The 27,923-nt window shown below is 39.1% G+C and overlaps 1 protein-coding gene and 1 pseudogene across 1 annotated transcript; both read right to left on the bottom strand.

The window, feature by feature from the left end:
* Positions 1-182: 182 nt before the first annotated feature.
* LOC110044344 (meiotic recombination protein SPO11-like) lies at positions 183-11,318 on the bottom strand. Its single transcript, XM_089279891.1, has 14 exons — positions 11,166-11,318; positions 9,651-9,764; positions 8,795-8,883; positions 7,577-7,643; positions 6,312-6,420; positions 5,296-5,311; positions 4,848-4,918; positions 4,624-4,660; positions 4,265-4,374; positions 3,944-4,043; positions 2,593-2,630; positions 2,188-2,264; positions 1,906-2,017; positions 183-1,021 (listed from the first exon to the last, which is right to left on the bottom strand). The coding sequence occupies exons 1-14, from the start codon at positions 11,309-11,311 to the stop codon at positions 902-904; spliced, it is 1,206 nt and encodes a 401-aa protein (XP_089136017.1). The 5' UTR covers positions 11,312-11,318; the 3' UTR covers positions 183-901.
* Positions 11,319-18,651: 7,333 nt separating this feature from the next.
* Positions 18,652-19,894, bottom strand: LOC149097189 (carbohydrate sulfotransferase 4-like; annotated as a pseudogene).
* Between the last annotated feature and the right edge of the window lie 8,029 nt (positions 19,895-27,923).

Here is a 27,923-nt window from a genome sequence, read left to right as displayed (position 1 = left end):
TTGTAACAGTGTAAGGCAAACTTGGGATTTTTACGTACTTAACTGGTTAAATGTGCGTCTGCACTCTAAAATGTCTTATCAGTAATCCTCTGTTGACCTTTGAAGAGGAGTAGAGATGATAGCGAGGGAAATGTAAGGATTGGCAGTCACAAAATGTAGAACTAAGAATTATCACGAGACTCAGCTGGATATAACTTTTTATTTTAATACATTACAACCCAGAGGGCGTCTTGTACAGTGCAAAGGGATACAACACTTCCAAATTACACTTTAAAACACGACAGTGAGATCTTTTACAATTGACTTAATTGTTTAATTTTTTTTTTTCAATATACTGCATTTGTAGACGGAATTGGAATGTTACTTAGAGGTGAAATTCTGAAAAGAATATTGTCATAGTAAAACTACTCCTCATTTGGTAGACCAAGCGTTGTTTTGCCAAAACATCGCCAAGGTATTGAGCAAGTGCCGATTTTAATGGTCAAGTCAGAATAAAGCACGATCTGTCCAAAACCTTACACGCCACCTCGATGATACTCAAGGTACCAGGCACATCCGAGTTGCCTTTTGCCACTGTTTCAAAACGAGACCAGGAGGCCTCGTTTTGAGACAGAAACCAAGGCAACCTGGACTGATTAGTCACGGAAAAAGCCTTCGTTTTCCTGGCTTTCTTTTCAGACTGATCAGTCAACGGGATTTGATCAACTGGTGTGTCGACACAAAACTTGACATTTTCTTCCGATTTGGTTTGGTCCTTAAATTAATGTCGGGTACTACGAGAATTTGCAAAGATACGCCGTTACTGAGAGATCGTAGACGAAATGTTTGATTTTACAAGCTACTTTTGTACAGAATATATATAAGTTGGAAAGCTAGCCTGGCCAGGTAAATGTTTGTCGCGTCAGATCCACCTGCCATGTTTAATCTTTACGGGGAGGTAAGTAACTGTAAGAAAGTCAGAGGAGATGGAAGAAAGAGCTTGAATTTCTGCCTTGTATCCCAGCGATAACATGAAGTCGATCTGAAAGTACACACGGAATTAAACAATTGGCCATTTCCGAGTTACCTTGTGCCTCTGTTTCAAAACGAGTCTGTTTAAAACCTTTCATCTGAAAATGAGTTTGATTTGCATGAAAATGAACCGGTAGGAGGAACTCATTTTCATATGAATGGTTTTGCACGCAGACTCGTTTTGACACAGAGACGAAAGGCAACTTAGAAATGGCCTAGTAATTGATAGCAACCCTTTTACGGAAAAATATTATACCCAAAGATAACAAGAAATGTCCCAAATTCCCTACCCCTAAGAAGTCCTTTTCACCTCCCCTCAGTTTTGAGTACTGTGTTATGTCATTGAGTTGAATGCACGGCCGCTATTATCTTTGCACAACTACCGAGCGAGTGAAATGGAGCAAAATAAAATTTGTAAGCACGCAAGAGTAATACAGGTCCATGTCGTTCATGATGGATTCATAATTAACTCGGAGAACAGACGAATTCAGGGGCGGATTTGGGGGTGGATTGGGTCGATCTCTTTAAGAGAAGCAAAAAATTAAAAGAAAAATAAATAAAAAAGATTTTGAATATAATGGCAGAAATAAAGGCAAACTTTGGACAGGTACCTCACTGTAAAAAATTCTGGTGTCACAGGTTTCAGTTAGGTTCCAGGTCTCAAATTGCAACGTTTTGGGGGCATGCCCCATTGATTCTGCAACCCCGAGGAACACCCTCCCCCGCTCCGCTTGAAAAATCCTGGATCCGCCCCTGCAATTCTAACGAGTGTTCGCACGGATGTTGAACTGAACTGTTGAACAGGTTCGGCGTTTATAGCGCTGGTTCAAGCGTTGCTTTCTCTTACAAATACTCATTAGCCGATCATCACTGATCTAACAAAGTCTTTGGTACCTCTTGTAACCAGGCATCTTGTGATTTAATGTAAGGTCTTTCAAGAAGCTGACGCGCCTTGCATTTGTCTCCATCGGTGAGCGGTATCAGTTTATCGCGTGGTATGGATAGCCTGAAATAAGACAAAAGTTTTTGCATGTTGATTCACGACAACGAGGATTACTAGAAGCTCAAATAACTTCCAGCTGACAATATTTTGATAGGCAGGTGAATATATTGCTGGTTCAACAGAGTATACCCAAAAGCGCAAGAAGATCATTTGAAAGTTTCTTTGATAAATACCTGTTGATGTCACTGGGTAACACACCAAGCCACTTAATAACAGGAACTGTCAAACTGTGTGCGTCAAACGAGAGAGCCTGTGGGAAAAAGATGGTTAAAGCCTAAGTCTACTTTGGGACAAGGTGTTTCATATCACCGGAGTCCCGAATTGTTTCTGTGGTATAAGTCAACTAGAAGTGTTTCACAGGTTTACCTAACAGTTCACCATGCAGTACTCAGAGATACCGTGATGATAAAGTGTCTTGGCCAAACACATTTACCCCGGCAGGGCTCAACCCAACCCAGACCGTTTGATCTGGAAGTAGGCCAACGCGCCTCCCCGTAGGACAAAGCTAAGCTGAGAAGCGTTTATTGGTTCTTGACCCTAAACTACAGGTGTCGGAAAAATTGTTGTCTACGACATACCTTTGAACCAAACTTGTACACACTGAGAATCTCGATACCTGCAAATAATAATTAAAGGAAAAATATATGAATAGTTTATTCAATATAAAATATTCTTAACCTGGTCAACAACTTGTCAACTGCAAATTCTTGCCTCGCAGTGCACGGAAAATGTAATTTGTGATAATCAGTATCGACATAAATTAATATTTTGCCGACACAGAACAGAGAGCTGAGTGCTAGTGTAGTACGCGAGGGCTCATGGTTGGTACGTTTGTAAAACGAGACGGTTGAGAAATTGGTGACATTCTACAGTCAGCCTTGCCGCTAGCACTTTCGCGTAAGGTTCATTTTTATTGTATAAATAATGTTATCTGATTTATCTTTCATTCTGTTGTTTATATATCAACCTTAAAACTCCAAAGGTGGGGCCACTGCATTTGGTCGGGGGTACACGGTCCCTATTTTTCCTAATAAGAATTTTTTGGGGGTTTACGTGTCCAGCTTTGGCGCATGTAAGATGCTATTCGATGTATCTCTTATCCACTTTAATGTAAGTTTATTGTCACAATTAAAACATATAGCTGGTTTTCACATGACGTCACTAAAATTCGAATTACAAAACTATTGATCTTCCTGAGATTTTACTTAAATGATGTATAAGAGCGGCTGAAAACTAATATTCATACAAATTTTTGCTCCGAATGGGTTCTTGGTTTTGTGATAAACTACGCTTGAATTTCTAAGCTTTTGCGTGACGCGGCATTTACATGAGAGCCTAGAGAGCTGTCATGATGGTTGAAAAAGTGACTTATTTCGGGGAATTTGGCTATCTGAAAAGTTCATGTCTTAGAAAAAGTATTATTTTAATGTTTTAGAGTTCCACGAGGGATAAATTCACGCTTTTGTAAGAAAACTCAGTGACAGATGTTTCTGTTGGTTTCCGGCCGCCATGTTGGTGCCCATACGGATGGGCACCAGCATGGCGTCTCCATACAAATCTCTATAAATTTGGGTAAAAAATTTCTCCGCATATCTCGCATAAGAAAAATTGCTGTGACCAGAATTTTGGCGAGAGTCTTTGCATATTTACCTTCTTTCATTTCCCAGATTCTGGACTTTATCTATATGCCGGTTTTGATTTTGATTTTGATCTATTTTGAATTGCATGACACTGAAAACTAGCAATTTTGTGCCTGGCTGACCAACGCGCCCATTCCTCAACCTTTGAGTGTGTTCGGTTGTGTGGTGAAGGCAAAATGGAAACATAGGATAATGAATCAATTGAACTGTTTTAAAAGAGAGTTGTATTTAGACGGAGAAATTGCTACACCCTCGTCAAGGGTAAAGAATGTAAAACCTTTTGACTTACCATGAGGGTCCGCATCCACCAGGGCTAAGATGGGTATTTGAAGAGTGCTCCACAGGCAACGGACCATCATACGGGTATTTACATCCGGGAAGCCTTTACCCTGAATGATAACATTGTATGAGCAGTTTACAACCAACGCAATACAAAACGGAGTAAGGAGTAGTCTCGTTTGTTACGTGCATTGTACTGCAATGTTGTGAGGTTTAGAAAGAAAGTCACGAAATCAATACCGAGGAGAGCTCAGAATAGTAAGCTACAGAGGGACAGGAGGAACGCAAAAACAACAACAACAACAACAAAAATCTCAATGTATATACTTACGGTGATGACAATACATGGATTTAGCTTCTGTAGTACATTGTCGTCCATAAGTCGTTGGAAGGAAGCCTCTTTTTCAACAACTAACACAAACTTGGCATCTGAATGCATATCTAGTCAACGTTACGGACAAACAACTGTAAACCGCTAACGGGGACAATAACAATTTTTTGGCTCGTTGTTTACGAGGTGTATTTTACTGTAGCTCAATGAACGACCTCTAACGGGGGACATATCTACGTAAAATGTTACTCGAGATACGCACTTAATGTTGCGAGTAGTACTTTCATGTGATACTGTTTCTGCTGTATGTTACTGACATCGATAGTTTCATCTATTGGAAAAGTCCTATACAAGGATACCGTATATTCCCTGCACGTGAGAGGAAACCATTGTACCCTGCGGGTTAACAACGTTAGCAAAGTGAATCAGATATGGACTGTTGAAACACATGGATGTATTATCAAGCAATTCAGTTCGCGACTTTTACATGTTAATAGCTGTTCTGTCTGCTTGAAGATTGACCGGAGGCTAAAGGAAAACTGGCAAACATGAACACAAACAAACAAACAAACATAAAGCAAACCGAGATTTTATCCATGCAGTCCACATGAGTTCCATCGTGTTCTTTGTACCTCAGGTCTCCAGCTATACAACCTGTATGACAGTATTGTACGGCCTTAAAATTTAAATTAGTGAAATTTCATTTTTCCATAATCTCATAAGCTGACGGACGGAGTGCTAATCGCTTTTTCTAGCTGTAAATTAAATTTCTTTCCGCCCTTACGTTTGGTGAAAAAAAAAAAAAAAAAAAAAAAAATCTGAAAAAATAAGATAAGCGCAGTTCAGCACCGTAAAACGTGGTATATTACACTGAGGCATTCTATTCAAACCTTTGATATACAGTTGCAAAATATATGCACGTTATTGTTACAGTAAATTTCATAAATTTAAACGATCCTTGTCTACAAGGCTAATATCTACGATGATACTAATTCATGGAGATTACGATAGTTGGGACCAGGACGTCTCACCTTTAGAAGCTGCAAGCTGAAATTTCAAGAGTTAAAAAAACAATCAGTAATCATTTGTCTTGGGTTTTAGCAGACTGAAAAATTAACTTGAAACGTAAACGCTTGGCTATCAGAGCTGAGGTTTTCAATCAATTAGAACAAACAGGTCTTTTTCTCGGCTAATCATGTGCAAAATAATGAGCCAATCAAGAACTGGGGTCTTAAAATTCCCCGAATGCCAGCTATGTCAGCTCTGATTGGCTAATTATGTTACTTTGGCGCGTTGTGATTGGCCAGACACAATTACTTTGGTTTCCATTCCATTAAAACCTGTTCAAAATATTTTGCTTTCATTCTGCTTCGCTGTTCTTTTTTCTTTTTTTTTTCATTTTCAAGAGAGACGTTTCAATTGAGTACCGAATCAGTATCTCTGTAATTACTTTTGTTTTGCTGTACGTTTTACTAAACTACTCCCCGGCAAGCAATCAGGTCCTCACTATCAGTGCAAGTTCTCATTGGTTTATTGCTCTGTGTTCGTTCGTTGCGGTTTTTTCGACCCTCAGTATGAGTTGAAACTGCTCTTAACGCGATACACATACACTTGGTAGGGTTTTCAGTCACGAAGAGTCGTAGACAAGTATTTCTGGACTTCCCTGTTGGGACCAATTTTTAGTTACCATAAGTGTGACTTCAAGGAGCTACGTCACGGTTTGCGCTTTTTGAGAAGTTTAGCCTCAATTTTTCAAATTCGTCGATTGTTATCCGTGTTAATCTTCTCCATCCTTAGCCATCCTTGTTCCTTTATGGTTTATCATTATCTCTTTGGTGTTTTTCTATCTTATTAAACTGTTATTTTCAGGTTTCCTACCACTTAAAAGTAATTTTGTTTGTGGCCAAAATAACTCAAAATACCGTGACTGAGCCCCTTTAAAAAGAAGATGTCTGATGATTGAACAACCTACTTTCAAAAAAGGATCAATTAGGACAAAGACAGCTCTATATAACTGGGGGATAGTTTTCAGTGTTGAGAAACTTACCACATGTAAACAATATCTCGGTACTTTTAACATGCAGGCAAGATTGTCTACAACAGAATCCACAACACCCTGATTTCCAAAGAATGGCACATCAGAATAATAAATGTCCCTGATAATAAAACGAAAATCAACAAAGAAGATTCAATTAATCAGTAATACTAAATAAATAAATACAGCACAGCTGTACACGAGAGCATTACAAGTTGAAATCCTTAAGGCTACAGTAAAAATGATTACAAAATGCTTCTTGATGATATGGGTTTAACCTGACCTGGTTTTGCAAGATTAGGAAACTGTAAAGTATCGAGATCAGAGTTTTGGCCAGAGCATCAGACAAAGTGTTTCTGCGCCTAGCTCGTTTAAACCGTGCAATGTGGAGGCCATGTGATGTAATATCCCTGCAGGCATTTAGAGAATGAGGTAAACATGCATGTATTGGTTGGCAAGCTGGGTTTTGCAAAGTTAATTAACTTTCTGCGCCTATATCTGTAACTCTCAGTTCACGCGTCGCTCGCATATTGCACAGAAAACGAATAGACCATCGTGAAGTTCCTTGCGATTTGTTTGGAAACCTCTTTGTGACTCTGACTTTCTCGACAAGCGGGTGTATGAAACAGTTTAGCTAGTGGTCGCTAGTAGCTGCGACAGGCACTCAATGGCTGAGTTGAAAAGTAAACGAACTTACATACCCGTAACACTGAGAGGGAATTTTTGTATTTCGTTTGTATCCGAGTCATAAAAGTGACCTCTTCTTGTATCTTCTATGTCCAGCCTTCCTGATTTGATTAAATTTTTAACAGTTATAACTTATTACTTCTAATAGGCCATTTGCAGCTGGGGTCACGTGACCAAATTTTTCCTGGAAAATTTTTATATTATGGGCTATACTTAAAGAATGCCAGAAATGGAAAGAGTGCATCGAAAATACCAAAATGGCCGAGTTTGAGGCCCCTGGAATTAAAGAGTAAGTTTATAAGACAGTTTGAATTTTCAGAAAATTTAGAGGATTTGTATGGAAAATGTTGCTGGTGAGCAAGACCTTGCTCTCCAACAACTTTTTCCATACAAATCTTCTTATTTTTCAAAAAGTTCAGATTGTCATAAAATCTCTTTTTTTAATGATGGGGGCCTCAAACTTGGCCATTTTGATATTTTCGACAAGCTTTTTCAATTTCTGGCATTCGTTAAGTTATAGCCCATAATTTTATGAAAAATAGGTCACGTGATGGCTTAGCTGCAAAGGGCCTGTTAAGTAGTCAACCAACCGTTTTGTTGCGTATGTGTCTTGTTGAAGAAGTCTGTAACAAAATGCTATGATCTGTAATGTGGCAGCTAAAACAAGAAAAAAAAAAAAAGTCCAAGATGGGCGAAGAGGTAATGGTTACAATTTTCAGGTATAACATCTTAGAGGAAATTGACAATACCGGAATAACATCTGAGAATAGTTTTAAAGGAACACGGGAACAATGTTTTTCATCTTTATCTCTCAGTTCTCAGCTCATACTGTATCTGTAATAATTTTCTACATTGTCTTGAGAAGCTGAATAGAGGACTATGTGGGATTATTTTCAGTGAGAAGGGCAGAGACAACTGGGAGGGGATCTTGTATAAAAGATGTGCGGTGCTTGTCCAAAATTCTCAAAGAAATATATATATATTGTATGTGGCATTTTTATTCGAATTACCAATGTACTTTATTTTCTAGAAAAGTGAAATTTGACACTGGTGAGCTAAGAGCCATCTCTCTTAAACATGAAAATGTAATTTGCAGCTTATGTATAATTACTTTGAAAATGTAACCTAAAAGGTATCATATTAAATTGGAGCAACTGTGAAAATTTGAAATGGAAAGACATGTGTAATGCAAAAACATGATTACTGATTTAATAATACACATGAAAAAATTACTCGATTCTGATTGGCTAAGAGCAGTGCAGTTCAAGTGTAACACCAGTGCAAAAAGTGTAACATCAGTGCAAAAAGTGTAACACCAGTGCAAATTACACATCAAAATTCTGGATTATGATTGACTGAAAGATAATAGGAATTTTTCTAAGAAAATGATATCAGGTAAAATGATGACGAAAATTTTGTGTTGAACTTTGAAAAAAGTTTTCTCAAATAAGAAAAAATGGCTCCAAGAAAGATCTTCCGGCACTTCCTCCGCGCGAATTTTTTCATGTTTATATTATTAATAAGTAATCATACGGTTTTTCTCGTTCAATTTTGAGTTAATTTGCACTTGTGAGTTTTTCAAAAAGCTGAAATTACACTCACCGAAGTGACTCGTGCAATTTCAGCTTTTTGAAAAACTCACAAGTGCAAATTAATTCCAAATTGAACTCGAAACCGTATGATTACCTATACTAAATCCCTAAAATACATAATAACATTCACATTGCTGCCCCCACCTCTCTGGGACTGACCCTCTCTCCCCCTGATTGGAGGACTTCTGAAACACTAGCAATTAACTTTTTTCATACCAAACTTTCCAACCGATGCCATGGAATCAAATCTGTGTTCTGTTTTGTTGATATTATCAATCATTTCAATTCCAACTGCACTGTTGAACCTGTATGGGAGAAAACAACAGCTCAGAACAACAGAATACACTTTCTACTGTTAAAACACAACATATTATACTATGCGTGGGACAGCTGTACTTGGAATTATATCTGAAAATTGTTGAGCAAATAGAGCTTTAATTGTTCCTTTGTGTAAGAGAGCAAGACGTCAGAGTAATAGTACTTATACACATTATGTTGAAACACGTCAATCTGTTAAATAAAGTGGTTAGAGTTTTGTGGTATACAGTTTGTTACAGCTGTTCAAATGTTTGGCAAAAACACTTTAAAACACCTATAGATAAATTTCTTAACTGATTGAGATCTGCAGTAGACTTGGTACATATGTAAGCCACACTGTGGTTTTGCTTATGATAGTATATATCAAAAAACAATTTTATACCCTGAACTCAAGGAGATTATCAGCTGACAAGAGATCAGTTGATAATCATGTATCAAAGACGATAGAAACTGCTATCAAGTTCTCTTTCATATAAAATTCTTTTATTGATAGTTCATAATATTGTCAAGCCATAGGAGATCCATAGTGCACTAAAACTTGTGCATGCTCCTTTTACAAAGGGCCATCTAATGATCAATGATGGTTGCCAGTGTGTAGCCAATCAGATTGTAAGTTTGTCACTATTCAGTCACTGCGTCATCATGACAATGAAAATGATTCTTTTCTCGTCCTGATACCATAGGCTGCTGACAAGAATCAAAACATTTATAGCTAACTCTTCTGTTAACACGACTGTTTTCTAATTAACCAAACCTTGTGTTTTTCCAAGAATTTCTGGAGTTGTATTTTATAGATGGTGGCTTTTCTTGTGAGAGATCCTGAACAATTGTCAGAATAACATCCTCCAGTTTAGTGATAACTTCATCTCTGTGAAGTAAATAGGCACAAACATAAAGTCTGTGTCGGGCCAAGTGTTCCATACTGCTGGAGGTTATCCAGGTTTCCATACAATTAGGCAACTCCCCCTGGATGGGAATTCTAGTCCATCAAAGGGTTAACCCCCCCCCCCCTTCCCCCTTGCATGAAATGTGCTGCTTCTCATTTATACATCTGGGCAGAGAGAAGCATTGTGGGAATAAAGTGTCTTGCCTAAGAACACAATGCAGTGACCCAGGCCAGGGCTCGAACCTGCACTGCTCAATCTGGAGTGGAGCACGCTAATCATAAGGCAACACACCTCCCACAATGTAAATAGGACCCAGCTTTTCAGTATTATTGAATGATTTATCTACATTGTGTTATTTTAACTCCAGGATATACTTTCTTATTTAGATTATCAATAGTTTGGGGATCTTTGAGTGGTACATTCCTGGCACATCTTTCCATGTAGTACCACCACATTTCATAATGCTACATGTGTAGTCAGAAAAAAAAAACGTGGATTAAAGTATGATTGGTATGACTCATTGATCTCTGCATTACTGTTAATTTAATATTGGAATGATCATGTTGGGTGTAAATACGTGTAAACTGAATTTGTCTCAGAAACTTTACAGGTCTGTGGCACAGTGGAAGTACTGGGTTTCTTTGAAGATGCTCTTCTTTTAATTACAAACTATGTTCCATTTCTTAAATAAAAATAAGGTGAATGGTGAAACTAAGGAAACTGACTGAGGTAAAGGAAACACAAATAAATTCATTGTGATTTCCCTGACCAGAAAACAGTTTCACTGACCCTTATAAACTTGTCCAAGGAAATGATGGCAATTTACTCTTTATTTTTGCTTTAATGTCTTGTGAATTAACAGTTGTCACCACTTTTCCAAGTTCCCTGATCTTGATGAAAATTTCCCTAAATTTTTACTCTTCTGTGGCCAATATCAAATGTTTTGAATAACTCTGAGGTCATTACGCATTTAACACAGATTTACAGCCAAAATGTACCCAAGTATTTTGCGGCTAGGTATGTTGAAGTTTGGGAAAGAAAAAGTGTCCAACAGGCATTTAACATAAAATAAAAGATGTGAATAAGTTTAATGTCTAGCCATCTTAAGTTTAAAAGAAAGTTGTCGGCGGAACGTAAGCTTATCTGAACCTAAAGTAGAAACGCTTTTCTGGTTCTGTCTGGAGCAATAAGTATTATAAGGGTACTCAAGAGACTACTCAACACATGCTTTTAGAATATCTGAGAAAATAGTTTTTTCTGAATCAAATTTCTGATGTCAAATTGAATAACCTTTAGCCTAACTTGAGCTTACAAATTCACTTTTGAAAGACGATCAACTTACAGTATTTTAAGAGAAGCATTTTCTACATGTAACTGCTCACCTGGATAAAATCTTTGGTTTCACAATATTTTTCGCGTGAGACTCTTCATCATTCAGTTGGAATCCCTCAATTCTGTACAAAGACTGTAGTTGTATTTTGAGATCATTGATGCGACGCCAAAACTCTGAGTTCAAGTTAGCCGCCATCTTGAGAACTGTAATATCCCATCATACAATGCAAACGAAATTGTGGTTTCTAGGTCACCCCGGTCATCCCGCGAATAGACAAGAAATATGACCTACGTAGATACGCAAACTTTAGCGGGAGTTTTGTGCCCTGTAAATGGGATGCGCAAAAGTAAAGCAACTTTTCAAAAAGCAACCCTTTATTCGAATAAGCGCGAAAGGTACAGTAGAAACTAGTAAAATAAGCGACTTTCGCGTGAATTTCAGAAAGTTTTTACCTGATTTGACTCATCCTCCAGTAACAAGCTTTGTGCATTTTTCGTTAATATATCCTTATGGAGTGAGAGCCTTATTTACTTAGCAGAAAAACGCCCGAGTGGCTTCAACTACTCGAGAACAGTAACTTCCAATCTGTGCGCTTTGTTTTGGCGCATCCCCTAAACGAACCAAAAGCCGCACGCGCTCTCTAACTTTGCCAAACCAGCCATATGGCCTATTTCTAGTTCGTTTGTCGTTTTGTTCTGGTTTAGGCTAAATAATTTTGCTGTCATACGAGCATCCTTCCATCTAAAATGCAATGTGCCGTATTTCTTCAATTTAACGCTCCTATCCATATTTCAAACTTGGCCTGACTGTTATATGCATGGACTCCGGAAGTTCGAGCTCACTGTTTATTGAGCAAGGGTTTTCATTTGATATTTTTGCCGTCGAAGAAATCACCATTAAGATCCGGTAATACGGGCAACATTTTTCTTTAACTTGTCTCGCAACATTGTTGCATTGCAAGTTGAAACTTTCTGTTGCGCGACCAACTTGTCTCGCAGCAAAATACAGTGCTGCAAGTCTGCGGAATTCTACATGTATAATTGGTCATCGTGTGTAAATAAACTGATGGCGCCTTCTTTCATATAATTCAGCGTTTCGACGAACTTCCACTTCGACTTCTAGCCGTCATTTTCTTCTTAATTTTCCGTGCCAGCGAAGTTCTCAGTACGAAGCTCAGTGTCGTTTCAGATAGCTAGGCGAAAAGTTGTATTTTTGCGACAGTTCTTCCAACCCTTTTGCCTTTTTTGCTGCTTGTTTTAAAGGGACAAACGAAGTGTCCCAAAGACTGTAATAGTCCTCGAGACCTTTGTACAGGCCAAATTGATGACTGTCTGAGTGTTACTGGTCTACTTCGAATTAAGGCCCGTCTTCACCGTCCGCCGTGTTTTTTGTTTTGTTTTTTTCCGCGTTGCCGCGCTTCGCGACAGCCAATCGCAAGCGTTGAATTCAAAATTGTCGGGAGACAAGTTGTAGCTTCAGTGGTAATACGAGCAGCAAAACTAAAATTTGTTGCAGAAAGTAGAACTCGAATCTACTTTGCGCAACATGTTGCCTCAACTTGCAACACTGTATTTTGCTGCGAGGCAAGTTGGTAACAAACGTGGTAATACGTGCAGAAACGTGTTTCAACTTGCAATGCAACAATGTTGCGAGACAAGTTAAAGAAAAATGTTGCCCGTATTACTAGACCTTTACACCTAATTACTATCTTGCCGCTCGTCTCCCATGAATGGCTCAGGGGTTTAAGGCTTCCATATTCACAACTCTATCCCAGAGACTCGATGTTAAATTGACCTTTTTCAAGATCCGCCGTTTTAAGGAGAGTTCATTTTTATAACCTGGTGGGGCTGGGGTGGGGAAGGTTTGGTGGGATTTCAGAGAAAGAGCCTGTAATATGTAATGATCCCCCCCACCCCCTTTATTAGAAATGTTTACCCTGGCTTCCCTCCTCGTAGGCTAAGTTTTCTCGGAAAAACATTAAAATGAAATTTAATAATATCAGATAAAATTGCAGTTTTAAGTATAATAATAGTAATAATAATAATAGTAGTTTTCATGAAATTGCTCGCGCAATTTCTCTCTGAATTGTACTCCACTCGGTCCAATTACTATTACCAAGCGATTAATGGCCCGCCTAGATTAGCACTTGCTATCTGCGGGCCAAATAACATGTCATTTTAAAATGAAGGAAAATAAAGATTATTGTTGATTGTCGTTGTTGGCTCAGTAATTCGAGGGTATAACTCTCCCGTAACGTCCATGGGCTGATACCGGCCCTCGAACGTTAGGTCTTTACTGGAAAATCTTAAACCTCGGCCTTGCCGTAGATGGGGGTTTGCGGCCCGATTCCCAAAATCCTCACGGCAAGGTCTTGATTTGAGATTTTCCCGTGAAGACCCCGTAAAGACTAGTCTTAGAGTTGACTTTACTGATACCTCATAGATCATAGTCACTTGCTCTAGTCTTTAAATTGGCATTAAATTGGTATTAGCAAACACCTCTAATTTCGTCAAAAATACTCCGCTGCGCTTCGTATTTTCAACTCTCTTCTCGGTGTTTTGATATCCCGATGAAACACTGTTTCTCGTGTTGGATATATTACTTTATGCTCTCTCAGTGATTCATAAAACTGGATGTATTTTCGATGTTAGGCGGGCGCAGTATTGGCTGAGCTTGGTTTGCTGAGTTTTTTAAACAGCGAAGTTGGGTAACGACCGAGTTGGAGATAATTTGGTCGCGCTTGTGGCGCAGCCGTTTATTTTCTTAACGTTTTTACACAAAAGAATTGAAACTCGAATGTAACCAAATAACCAGTTTGAAGCAAAGGTGAGGGAATACCCTCAAGATGAAACCAAAAAGACTTGACAAAGAAAGGCTGGTTGGTCCAGGGCGGAGGAGGGTCAAATATCGCGACTTCGGCGTAGCTGAAAAGAGGCTTGTTCTCCTGAGCGCTTGAAACAAAATAGGCCTCTACCAGGGTCTCACGTGTTTAAATACGAGTGAAAAATTTTAAAAGTCCCGGATTACCGGAAAAACCCTCGGCTGGGAACTGGGATTAGTTTAAAGGAATCAAGCAGCATAAATTCAATTATCAAGGTGATAAATGTTCTGTATTAATTCATGAAATAGGCTCTTATTAGCACAAGGACTTAATGGAGGGAGATGCTGCTAGAGGAAATTCAGTTACACACTACGTTCATTTAAAACTTAATTTATTTTCTATGAAGACACACTTAATAGATAACGTATAATTGTAATAAGAAAAGAGTGGACTTCAGAAGGTCTACTGGTTTGGTTGAAAATTGGCCATTGAGGGTCATTTTTAGATTGTACGGCAAAGCTTTTTTGTCAGCAAAATGGACCCGCTTTTCTTGATACGTTGTTACAAAAGAGTGGACTTCAGATAGTCTATTGGGTTGGATTTAAAAGTCAAGTTACAGAAGAACCTTCTTTTTAACAAACGCCTTAACAATTTTGCTGCATAGCCACCCTACTATAATATTGCGTCGTCTACGCGTTTTCTTCATCTTTGGTTGTTCTTTTAGCGTTAACTGCTCTCCCTCTTCCTCCTCACTTTCCTTAAGCTTCGTTTCGTTCTCTTCTCTCTTGTCTTTTCCTGTTCCCCTCCTTGACCTTCACTCTTTCTTCTGTTTTCTTGTCCTCTTCCACTTTCTCTTCCTTAACCATCGTCGCTTCATCTTCTAGTTCCTCCTCTTTAATCTTCACATGTTTTTCGACTTGTTTCTCTTCTTCTTTGTCAGCGTCATCACCATCACTATCACAGTCCCCTTCATAACCATCAGCATCATCGTCATCATCCTCATCTTCGTCTTCGTCGTCGTCGTCGTATTTTTCTTCTTCATTATCATCGTCATCGTCTTCTTCCTTCTGTTCCTCCTCATGTTCCTTCATTTTCTCTTCTTGATTTGCAAGAACTCTTCTGATGACAGTTAAAATATCCTCTTCATGTTCCACTTAACACACTCATCTTCGTCATCGTCATCACAGCCACCATTAGCATCATCACCGTCATCGTCCTCACTATCATCATCACCTCCACTGTCACCAGCACCACTGCTGTAATTATCATCTCCACTGTCACCAGCACCACTGCTGTCATCATCATCTTCTTCATCCCCGCCATCTTGCTCTTCCTTCCTCTCCTCAAGAATTGCAGTAACCCTCCTGATTACAGATAAAATGTCCTCTTTATCTTCCAGTTCACTTTCATCGTCGTCATCGTCCTCACCACCAACGTCATCAACGTTAACATCACCGTCATCGTCATCATTATCATCACCTCCTCCTTCTTCGTCTTCGATGTGATCTCTCTCTTCCTTCTCTTCGTTCTCATGCTCTTCTTCTTCTTCCGTCTCTCCTTCTTTCTCCTCCTCTCCTTGCTTCTCATCTGCTTCTTCTTCTTCTTCTTCTCCTTGTCCTTGTCCTTCTTCTTCTTCTTCTTCTTCTTCTTCTTCTTCTTCTTCTTCTTCGTCTTCTTCTTCTTCGTCTTCGTCTTCTTTTTCTTCCTAAAATAGGAGTTGAAAATTAATTTTTGTTTTGTTTACACCTTAAGATTTTCTTAAAGGACTATCTATCGTCTATTCTGCCTCGGTTGATATCTTTATGTTTTACAGATCCCAATGATATTGACAGACGTGAAGCTCTAGACTGTAACCATGGCGCTTAACTGACCTTTTTCCTCCCTAATATAACCTTACATATAGCGCTTTAGATATGAAATGTTAACCGCACTACCTATGCGACCGAGCTCGGTACAACCCAGTTACTATGTGACTGCTTTCTACACAAGCCAGTAGCTCTTTGATCGCACTCTACAACATTACAACATACCGGTATCTGCAAGTTCTCATCTCGAGAAATAGATAACTGGAAATGAATTATCGTTTTCCGTAACTTATCTCTAGCCACTTCAAATTTTTATACGGTTCGTTCTCTACCCCGAATTTAGGTTTTACAGGCGGTTTCACAAGAAATCTTACTTCTCAGAATCTTTTAATTGGAAACACGGGGAGCGTTAAATGACACTTGGGTAACATTTTTATACTCTTAGAACGGCTACTTTCAATGCGCAAAGTAGAATCCGAAAAATGTTCAGCATAAAAATATTTCGATAAAATGTATGAGATATGATTTATCTTCGTCACAAACGATACATTTGCAATCTATTTTTTTTCCTTACCTTCTCTTATTCGTGGGGATTGTCTGGTACGCGTAGCTCACGTTCACAATGGGTGGTCCAGTCGTCGTTTCAAGAATTTGTGTAAATTTGAAATACCCCATTTTTTCACGCTTGTATTCTATTGCAAATGCGATTCTTGCTGATCGAATTTCTTTTGTTACGCTCACTATCACCTGAGTAGCCTTAACCCTTCGCTCTGTTTCCGTGTTAATTGCATTGTTAGTCCTTGTCATGTACACTTCGTCTGACATTATGGCGCTTTTTTCGTCTTTTGAAAGTTGCAAACTCTTCAACCATGCTAGCTGCTTCAACCTCGTAACTGGTCAAACGACACAATAGATGTCATTGTTTACATCATCCGTTCGAAATATGTTATTTCTCCTCGCGCTGAATTTGCGCGCGCAAACAGTTTTGCTTTCAAGACAACTAAATCTGCTGATTTCCAGTTCGAAATGTAGACTGACAATTAATCAACCTAGTTTTACGAACTGCATCCATTATAATCTGTTTTGAAGCCATTCAAACACACGCTGAATCCAATTTTAAGTTCAGTCAAATGGAACAAACTGCACACGCCAGTTACAAACGTAACTCCAAAAAGCATGGCTTGTCTAGCACATTCCTCATTACTGAAAATTAGAAAATTTGATAATGTAATTCAAGAGTTTTCATTGGTTTAGTCATTATGGTATGTGAGCCATTATAACATGCACTACAGATATGGTTAGCAAACGCGTAATTTTTGGAGGCGATTTTATTTTTATTTTATTTTAGTTTTGGAGGAGTTTTTAATAAAGAAATTATTCTACTCGCGCTTGTTGGATATCCAATGTACGCTCGTGGAATAATTGTTAATTTATTGTGCAGTCGTTGTAGTTAGTCTACGAAATAGAGGCGCTTTCTGGTTTTCCCATCGAAGTTTTGGAGGAGAGTTAATAAACAAATTGATAATTAAATACCTGAGAAGCCTAAATGAAGCCGATTTACGGTTTCTTGATTTTATAAACTCGACGTTGTTGAAATACTGATGAGCTGCTCATTTCAATTCAGATTACAATCCATTCCGCGCGAGTGTGAAGTGGGAAGTTTAATACTACGTAGAAAAATAATTAGAAATCGTTATTTAGAGGAAATTTAGTTAGAGGTCTGTTAAAACAATAAGATTGTTCGCTCTCGATTTCTGAGGCCATAGTTGACCTTATACTAAAATCTGATTGATAAATTGTGATGTGTACGATAGCTCAGCCAATCAGATTGAACCATTTGCGATAGTATAGGGCAGAATTCTACAAAATAGGTAGCGTCGCCGGGCTGATTTTGGTTTCACTGAATGACCTGAGTATATCCGAGCCGTGAGCAGGCAGACAAAAGCTTAAAGCCACATCTTGCTCTTTAAGTAAGCCACCGGGTTTACTAGCACACCACTATCCAATTACTATTAGTAATAATTATAACTCCAAGTGCGCTCCAATTCTCAGTATCACCTTAGAAATTCTGATTTTACCATACCTAGATTTTGGACTGTTGCTTATGGCAAACATAGCCTGACTTATTTAGGCCCTGTCATTTGGTCCAAACTCGACAAATCTATTCGATCTTCGGAATCATTGCACACTTTTAAAAAGCCCATCAAATCTTATCTTATCTTATCTCGTCTCGTCTCGTCTCGTCTCGTCTTATCTTATCTGAGTAACTGTTTATGTAGCTGGTGGGGTTGAGTTGATACTGTTTGGTTCAAAACAAAACAAAGCGGTAGGCTTGTCCGGGGGCATGCTTCTCCGGGATAAGTTAGATCCTTAGAACATCAGAACACTATTTGTAGGCATTTTGGTATAATTTTTAGCACTGTTATATATGCCGTCTGTACACTTAATAGTAATTATTTTGAGTGACTCCAACCCCCCTCCCCCCCTACACAGCATTTTTTTTCGGGCCGGCCATTTTGGAATGGTCTGGAATGAATTAAGATGTGGTATTCTCACCGCGAAAGTTGCGAAGGGTTCATTTCAAACCATCAGTAAGCTCAGCTGTGCGATATTAAAGAGAGTTACCGCTTTAGGTGTTTAGGAATGGAGGGAAGCTCCGCATAGCATGTCTATGACTACTCCTTACAATAGACACTTTGCATAAATGGCGCCTTAATTTGAATAACAATGCTAACTTTGTGCATCCTTAGCCTTGTACTTATGTTTCCAGACAAAACATTTTTCACATTAACGTGAGGCTCAGGATGTATATAAAGGATTGTTATTCAAATTTTTCAAATTTCTATACAAACTTGTCTCCGTAGCTAAGAGAGTATTACAGACTCAGTCATATCAAAACCAGAAAATTTATGAGATTTATTTTATTTTATTTCTCCCGTGTCTTGGAGAACTTTGCTGATTTGAAAATGGTTCAGGGTTTTCACTGGAGGTCTCTGACAAATGGAATATTAGGAGTTCGCAGAGGCTTGCTGTTGTTGTGTTGAAGATTTTCAGAGCCATTTATGAAAACGTATCCCATCGCTTCCATCCGCGGCTCACAAGCCTCTTCAAACAAGGAGACCCGTGAAGAGTTTTCGCGAAATCTCCAGTTATCGATTCTAGTAGCATCCGCGTTTGATATAACCATTCCATGGTTATGCGATCGGACCGGAGGCGGAACGCCCTTAATCCAGTTGTTAATGGTCTCTATCATGTCGAGACCAATGAATTTATACGTATCGTTCACCAGTTTTGACATATTGCTGATAACATCTTCGTAACGAGCAAGAATGTAGCAGCTCTTAAACCACTTTGACCATTCTGTATAAATTAAACGTACTCTAAGTTTTCTGAGACCAGAGAGCAAAGCAAATGCGCGTTATCCTTCAGATTGGCTATTCCTGTCGGAGACAAGCTTCTCGCAGGTTTCTCTATGAAGTGTCGTTTAATTAAAGAAGAGAAGACAGCACGAGGATCTCTGACCGGATGAACAATCAAACAGTGACACTTACTAGGATCTGAGCGACAAACTCGCTCCACTTCACGAATTCCAATTTCCCTGGGAAGTCGTGTTTGCATGATCTTGGTTACTGTTATTTTTCGCGCATCGCAAGCTTTTCTCAACGACTCTTTAGTCAACGTTGTTGACTTATTATACTATTGGTCGTGGTACCTTACCCATCTTGGAAAAACTAGTTTACACTATTTACACTTGTTGAAAGCCACATGTGAATAAGTCGCGTACCAGAGTCGAAAAGTCTTTCCTTAAGGCGTCGTTCCTCGATTTGTCAAAGACACGCCACTCACTCCCATAAACGTTTCTCCTAAGAGCAAGTAGTGTTCCATAAACTTAAACACATCTGGGTGAAGATTAAACATAAATCCCACAACTGTCGATCCAGAACTCATAAGCGTTAACAGAATCACATTAAATCTGGGTTCAGTGTTGTTATTTTTCACTTCCGATGTCGGTGATACAAAGCTGCTTCCTGTCTTTATCTGAGGCATCCCTAACCTTGTCTTCTCGTTTGATTGACTCGGGTATATAACAATAATGAAGAAAAGGAAAATAATAGCTGCGAACACTGTAGGGCCTTTTAATCCTCTTATCATGTTCACTCTTAGAAGCAAAAGAGTTTGATTAATTTTAATCAGAAGCTAATTAAGATATTCTTACTAGAAAAAAAAGATCATAATCCTTGTCAGAATCAACCACAATGAAAACTTTAACAATCTATTTACACTATTTTCATTGGTGATTAATACCCTAGGGATTATGCAAAAATTTGTGTTTTGTATTTTTAAGAATTTACACGCGTTCCACCCTATCACCCTATTCGAGGCCGCGAAAGCGAAGAGGTTGGCGACCCCGGCACCCTCCATCCCACCAACGAGTAAGTCGGGCTTGACCTAGCTGTCCGCTTCTATTTTCGCCTGGTCTTAGGCCTCTCCCAGGCCAGAGTGATTCCCCATAACTTATCACCATGTCATACCTAACAATACCCAGGGTAGAATATTACACTTCTTATTTCTTTCCTGATTCAATTGTTGTGTTGTAATGTCTAATGCAAGCATATTAAATTCCAGTTTCTTTTCCACCAACGTACTATATATAAGTACATACTGACATTGATAGAGGAGTCATTTTAGACCTAGTATTTGTTACATTGTTGTTGTATTGTGACATGGAGGTTGTACGTTACGTCTTAAGATCCATCACATATGTTGTTTGGTCGTTTGGAGCATGACGCGTGTTCACTTGCTGAAAGTGAAAGTCATCTATTTCGGTGTCTTATACATGATCCATATGATCCAGATAAATTTAGAAGTTTTGTGAATTGTTCATTTGAATCAGAAAATTACTTTCATGATCTGGTCTGATCTGTATCTCGTGATGGTTTGTACGACTCGACTGATCAATTCAACAAGTGGTCCATAAAATACCCGGGGGGGAGGGGGGAGGGAGGGTGCTCCCAGAAAAGTTGGGTGGGGGTGTGCGGCCCACTTACCAAAACCCTTACCCTACTTATGACCAAAATCTGCGATTTTCCCCACCCTATTTATGACCTGGCCGAAACTTCAATACCCCATTTATGACCGTTGCGGCTGGCGCAGTTGCCCTAAACTTAAGTTATGAAGGGCTTTTGCTGACGTTCTTATTGATAATGATGAAAAAGTAGCTTCTTCTAAGAAACATACCCAATTCAAGACTAGAGTGCTAAAACCACACCCTATTTAAGACCATAATGGCCAAAATCGATACCCTATTTATGACCAAAACGACTGAAAAACCCTACCCTTTGGGGCCGCACATACTTCTATAGCCCATATAAGGGATTATTCCCACCGGAATAAAGCAAAACAGGCTTTATGCCTTTGACACTATGAACGTCTCTTTTAAGCGGCCAACTATTAAGCGGCCAGTTATCACAGTCCCGAAATTATCGTCAGTAAAATACTGCAAATAAAACCCCTATTAACCGGCCACCTTTTGGTCGTCCCGATGAGGGTTTTCCTATTGTCTTTACCCCTATGAAATGGCCACCCAAAATTTAATGCGCGCAGTTTGCCTTTTTTCGGAAAAGGCGACCTTGATGTAAGAGTCCGACATAGAAATAGACGCCTGATAAAAACATCCAAACACACGTTTATTATGATTCTCTTGACGTGATTCCATGTTCACTAAGCAGTTAACCTGTTGGTAAAAAGTATTCAAAGAATTAACACCAACCCCTACTAAGACCCTATTCATAAATGGCTGCCAATTTAAAATTCTTTTGCATGTATTTAAATTAGCCTAACTAACCTCGTTTGAAAGTAAAAATTCTTTTGAATTATCAACTAAAAAACGAGATTAGTTAAGATTAGTATTAATTTTAATACTTACAAAAGAATTTTTACAGTCAAACCAAGTGAAGCGTACCCCTCAAGATTACATTAATGAATTCATCATTTAAATATTGAACCCGCTAGTCGTTTCAGGAATGCAATAATGAATTGATTATTTGAATATTGAGCTCGCTTGTCATTTCAAAAATCAGTATTAAATTGACTTTTTTGAACATCAAACCCATTAGCCGTATTCTTGGAACGACTAGTGGGTTCTGTTTTCCAATAATCAATTCATTATTGCGCTCTTGAAACAAGTAGCGGGTTCAATATTCAAATCAGGATTCAACTAATCAATTCATTAATGCATTATTGAGGGTTGTAGAAGGCATAAGTGCAACAACTGATCACAAATGTAATAAAGTCACAAATGTAATAAGGGTTCAGACATAGGCACAAACGTGAAAGGCACCTGCCATTCAAAGTTGATGTCGTCATAAGTCAAAATCGCTCTAGTTTTGTTATTTTACGCATCATCTAAAGCCTTAAATGCACTTATTAATTAACTATAAAGCTTTTGTACAAATTAGGTGCTGCTCTCAACTGATAGCGCCATTAGGTATATCCAAATTAAATTTTAATTCGCTTCAATTTCTTTAAGTGCCAACAACAAAACCATCAGTACAATCTGAGTTATTCATAAAAGAAAGAAAAACTGTCAATGCAATAACATGAACACTATTCAAATGGTCAACGTCCTCAACTGAGGAAGTGAAAAAAATCCATTGATCCAGTGTGATAATTTGAACTTGAAATTCAACTTAAACAACACAAGTTACAATACCACTACTAAGTTTGTTCTTTTCTAGTAAGTCTTGTTCTTTTTAGGTTATTATTTGTTGATGTCTTTACAGCCTGAGTTAACAGGGGCTCCCCCTTCTGGTTCCCTCAATCCCCCGGGACTGTGGGATATGGGCCTCACCCCTGGAGGGAGGTCTGGAACTTTTATTCCAGGGTGGCTACCCCCGGTACCACCCGATCTATACTCCCCCAGGAGGGTGTCCTTCCTGGGCCCCTACTCCCCAGTCGTCCTTCCCTACCACCCAAATTTTACCCACAGCCAGTGTGTTATTTCCTAAATGTAGTATCGTTAGTGGAAGCTCAGACCAGGCCTCGAAAGAGGATCATTAACAAAAACCAGAAACGCACTTTTCTACAGAAACATATGATCTTATTAATTAAAGGCCAGTCTATACTAGCCTATTCTTCCAATAAATGCCAGCTATGGTAAACAACCATACTCTACTCGGGAACTAGTTTTATCCAAGCTTGGTGCCATCTAGGAGACTTAATTGCCTCTCGAAGGTCTGCAACAGCGCTGCTGCATTTCCCTTTTAACATGATGATTTTGCGAATGCTGATAACCTCTTGTTCCTCTGGCAGCTCAGGTATATACACCCTAGGGCAAGGAACATTGTCCACGGTCACTTTGAAAGATCTGTTGACACGTTTTAAGCTGCTTCTCGTAAATGGAAAGGTTGATAAAGTAATTTTGATTATCAATTCAAGTACATCATTGTTTAAGAAGGGCTGAGTACTGTTGTCAACGTCACCTACATCATCGTCAATGACACCTGCGTCATCGTGAACATCACCTGCGTCATCGTGATAGTCACCTGTATCATAGTGAACATCACCTGCGTCATCGTGATAGTCACCTGCGTCATCGTGATAGTCACTGCATCATTGTGAACATCACCTGCGTCATCGTGAACATCATCTGCGTCATCGTGATAGTCACCTGCATCATTGTGAACATCACCTGCGTCATTGTTAACTTCACCTGTATTATTGTTAACATCACTTGCATCATTGTTAACATTACCAACGTCATCATTAACGCCACCTGCGTCAACATCAGCATGGCCGGTATGGTCATCCGAGGTACTAGTATCGCTATTGAACTCTCGTATCAGACTCACATAATGTTCTCCATGATTTTCGGCAAAATGGCCGAGATAAACGGTAGCAAGAGGGATGCTCGATGATGGATGGAATACATGTTGTGCCCCAGCCCCGAGTATAGATACAATCTGGATATCGATGTTGTATAGATTTGCTGCTGCAAACAATGTTAATTGATCGCCAAATGTGTTCTTTCTCGCCATATATTGAAGATATTCCTGCCAGGATGGAAACTCAGAGTCTACTAAGTGTAGTAAAAGTGGGGAGCCATCGTTATCAACTTGGTTATTTTGCAAATAGTCCACTATTTCGTTACGCATAGTTTCGGGAGATCTGAAAATACCTAGTGTATTTAACTGGTGGGCTAGAGCAGCAAATTGGCAGTTGCCATCTCTAGGTGGATTATATGTAACTTGAAAACCCTGATGTTCTATTATCTTGGTGTAATCTTTATGACTCATTACGTACGTACATACATACGTACGTACACACATACATACATACATACATACATACATACATACATACATACATACATACATACATTTTATTTGTTATCAAATTAAAATTACAGTTGTAACATGCCCGCGGATAGCTGAGCTAATCTAGGCGGGTCATGTTTGGACGAGTTATTAATATACAACTATACAACTTTGCGCGGTGCAGGGTTTTTTTCCGTTTGGATAACCTAGCAGCCCTTTGTTTACATTTTTTCCTCCCGGAGGTTGAGACTTGTGATGTCATCGATGTGCAGCCACTTCTTTTCGCTTTTACCTGTGACCGGGGAAGTGTACGCAACTCTGTATGTCTGGGTTTTAAGGTTTCTCTTTTCTATTCGGGGCTCGATGACGTGACGACTCAGACCTTAATGAGTCACTTAAGATATAATCTAATATCTCATTAAAGGTTGAATGACAAAACTAACGCGATGTTAACTGATGACGACATCAACTTTGAATGGCAGGTGCCTTTCATGTTTGTGCCTATGTCTGAACCCTTATTACATTTGTGACCAAACCTTATTAGACTTGTGACTTTATTACATTTGTGATCAGTTATTACACTTGTGCCTTCTACAGGGTACGCTTCACTTGGTTTGACTGTAATTGGCAGCCATTTATGAATAGGGTCTATTTCCCCGAGGATGACCGCTTTTAAAATAGGAGTCGACTATAGAGGCAATTTGAATGCCCCGTGGTTGGACCTCTCGTAAAAGGCTGTAAACTGCTGAAGCGACAGCCGTAAATTAAATTTTAGACTGTTGGCTATCTATGAGAAGCTCTTGAGTACATTGAAAACTGGGTTAAATTGCAGAGTACATCCGGCCACTTCACCGAACCAGTGGACTAATACAAATCCTGCATTTTAATTGGCTACACTACTAGAGGACTATTCGTAATCGTCCTCGAGTGGCGAAATAGGCGCAATCGAGCGTGACGCTTTCTTTCGTTTTATTTCCAAATAAATATTTCTTCAACTTGCATTTGCTAAGTTTATTATTGCCTCTTCAGTCCGACTATTTGGGTGATACTGAAACAATCAAAACCATCGCCCTTGCGGGCCACGGGTCAATAGCCCATTCGGCTTCGCCTCACGGGTTATTGACCCGTTGCCCGCAAGGGCTAGGAGTTTAATTGTTAAATACCTCGTTCTTCAAAATACACCGACATTTGTTTGAAGTGGCCGGGTATCCTGCAATTGCTCCGAAAACTGCTTGTGTGTTGCATTTGTCCTTTAAGGGTTTGGGTGATTATCGCGTTTGCCAGGCTATTGGTTTTTGTGTTCCCAGTTCAAAAGTAGAACAACTACGGATAGCAACCTAAATTAACAAATAAAGAAGCCTAAGCCGTGTATTACTTAACAAATACATTCCATGTTGCCGTGCGTCTGTTCAGTAATAGATCACAGAAGACGTCAAAATGTGGTAAGAACATCAGTGACAAACTCGGCTATCGCCTCGTGTGCCACTTTTTTGTTCTTACCACATTTTGACGTCATCTGTGATCTATACTGAACAGACGCACGGCAACATGGAATCTATTTGTTTTCTTTAATAACGAAACAAACTACTACTGATAAAGCTTTTTTATTTCAAAATCTTTCAACATAACTCGAAAGCCGGCCTCTGCCCACTTTGGCGAACACGAAAAAGTCATTTGACGTAATCTATTGTCTATACAAACTGAAGCAATCTGATTGGTTGCTATGCGTAGCAAAGAATTTTGATTGGTCCAGGAAAATCACGCCACTATCAAACCTGACTCGAGCGTCGCTTCTCGTGGAATGAAAACATACAGCGAAAGCAGAATTGAACTGCGAAATATACAAATCTTAAAGAAAATGCTGGATAAGTCAAGTCAGATTTTGTCATCAGAGCAGCCCTGTGAGCAGAAAAGCTTGGATGTTGCTTCGAATATTGCAGGAGTTGAAAAACTACGCTCGGAAACCTTCGGGTTGCGGTCAACCTAGAGGCCATTCGATTCGAGTTTTGAAGGAAACAGAAGAAAGACTATCAGGCTTGCGCGTAGGGTAACAAAAATCTGTTTAAGCGAGCGCAGACCTCGGCTTGTGACTTTGTTTGGAAACATTTATGTTGGTGTGTCAATTGTTTGGCCGTGTGACTTGACGTTTCTAGGGCAACCAAGTTTGTACTTTGTAAAACTTTAAAAGTTCTGTTTTAGTGAAAATTTGGATTACACGAGGATTGTATATTCCATATTCCTTACATGACTCTATTGTCTCTTTATATTTTTCTAATTTGGAGCTCTCAAGTTGTTTAAAGCCTGGGTCAGGAATGTAAAGTAGAATCATTGTTGGGAGCAATATATCTTGTTATATTTGTTTCATCAAGCTGAAATTAAATTTTCCCTGGTTATAAAACTCGGCGTCCTGCCTTGCCTTAACATATTATTTTGATCACGTGACGTGTCACGTGATCATGTTAAAATGAAGTAAATCGGCGAACAGACCAATTTCGATATATTAAAATTCAGCCTAACACAATAGACCTCAGCACGAGGCTCCGGGGAATAAACCCCACAAACTCTGTAGTTATTCCCCGGAGCCTCGTGCTGAAGTCTATTGTTTTCGGCTGAATTTTAATATATCGAAATTGGTCTATTGGTGGCAAATTTTCATTCTATTGATCAATAAATGAGCGTTTTCGATGAAGATTTAAATTATCTACGTAGCTACGTTTGGAATGGATCCTACCTTAGAGGTTTGATGTTTAGAATTGGTTGGTTTGTAGCGGACTATCATTCTGTTCAGCCCTGGCAGAAGAACGAGAACGGAAACAACACGACACCCGAACCAGCTTTTATCGGGGTATAGGAAGAAAACTACCGCGCGCTTTAAACATTTTAGCTTAGCTGAAGGTAATGGACAATGCCCTTGCAGAAACTAACCTGATGACTCTCCCAGTTTTATGTTGTCTTGATTGACATAATTAAACATCAGTGAACCATTACCTGGAGGAGCTATTTCATTTATATCATCGTTTCTCTGGCAAGAAAAATTTGTTTTTATTTCCTTTTCTCCTTGGTCGATAGGTCCTTCGGTTTGCATATTTTTTGGTGGAGCTTCAGAGTGAGTAGCTTGAAGAGGACGAGGTTTTGAATTGCCTGCAAAAATATTGAACGGGTTCTCTTCAGTTTCCTCCGAGGCTAAGCAAACGTTGCGGATCGGGTTTGGACCTTTTTTCTGTTAGAGAAGCTGGTTGTTCGTTTATCGATTTGTCTAAATACTCACTTAGTGGGACTTTATCAAAGCATTCGGCATGCCGAGGAGGCCTGTCGCTGAGGGTTTTCACTGGAATACTTGAGCTAAAACTCTCAGGGTCTTGAGAAGTTGCTGTATTGGGCGGAAACAAATCTCACTGGTCGACCCAGTCGTCCACCTGTTTTCGTTCGAATTCGTACAATAATATTTCTACCTGAAGTAAATCTTTCCTTGACTGCAAAAAGGCTGCAGTCCACGTCATCGAGAGGCTGATTTGAAAGCAGAAAATAAAGAAAGCAGAAAATTAACGACCTCAAACTGGCAGTGCTCTAAACAATCAAGCAATGGTTGAATGGTCATCTGTTACTGAAAATATGACAAATATCTAATGTTGAAAAACTTTGAGCTGGTAATTGGCCACTGGAATAACGGCAGTATCTTGTTACTTAAAACTGTTAACAGTTCTGAAGTTGAGAACTTTTCCCGTGTTTCTCTTGGCAGACGGGTCGAGTAGCAAGCGAGTACAATGAGCCGTTTTTCTAAACCTGAGTCAACGAATGAACGAACGAATAAATGAATGACTGAATAAATAAATAAATAAATAAATAAATAAATGAATAAATAAGTA

The sequence above is a fragment of the Orbicella faveolata genome, unplaced genomic scaffold, assembly GCF_042242905.1.
Source record: "Orbicella faveolata isolate gen_17 unplaced genomic scaffold, um_ofav_v1 contig_47, whole genome shotgun sequence".
Classification (NCBI taxonomy): Eukaryota; Metazoa; Cnidaria; class Anthozoa; order Scleractinia; family Merulinidae; genus Orbicella; species Orbicella faveolata.
This window is presented reverse-complemented; position numbering and strand designations above follow the sequence as displayed.

Bases quoted from the DNA above. Each gene is read 5' to 3' on its own strand.
- LOC110044344 (XM_089279891.1), bottom strand. From the start codon at position 11,311: ATGGCGGCTAACTTGAACTCAGAGTTTTGGCGTCGCATCAATGATCTC. The intron at 9,765-11,165 runs GTGAGCAGTTAC...TTTACTTCACAG, and splicing joins AAACCAAAGATTTTATCCAG to AGATGAAGTTATCACTAAAC. The intron at 8,884-9,650 runs GTTTGGTTAATT...TCTCCCATACAG, and splicing joins AATTCTTGGAAAAACACAAG to GTTCAACAGTGCAGTTGGAA.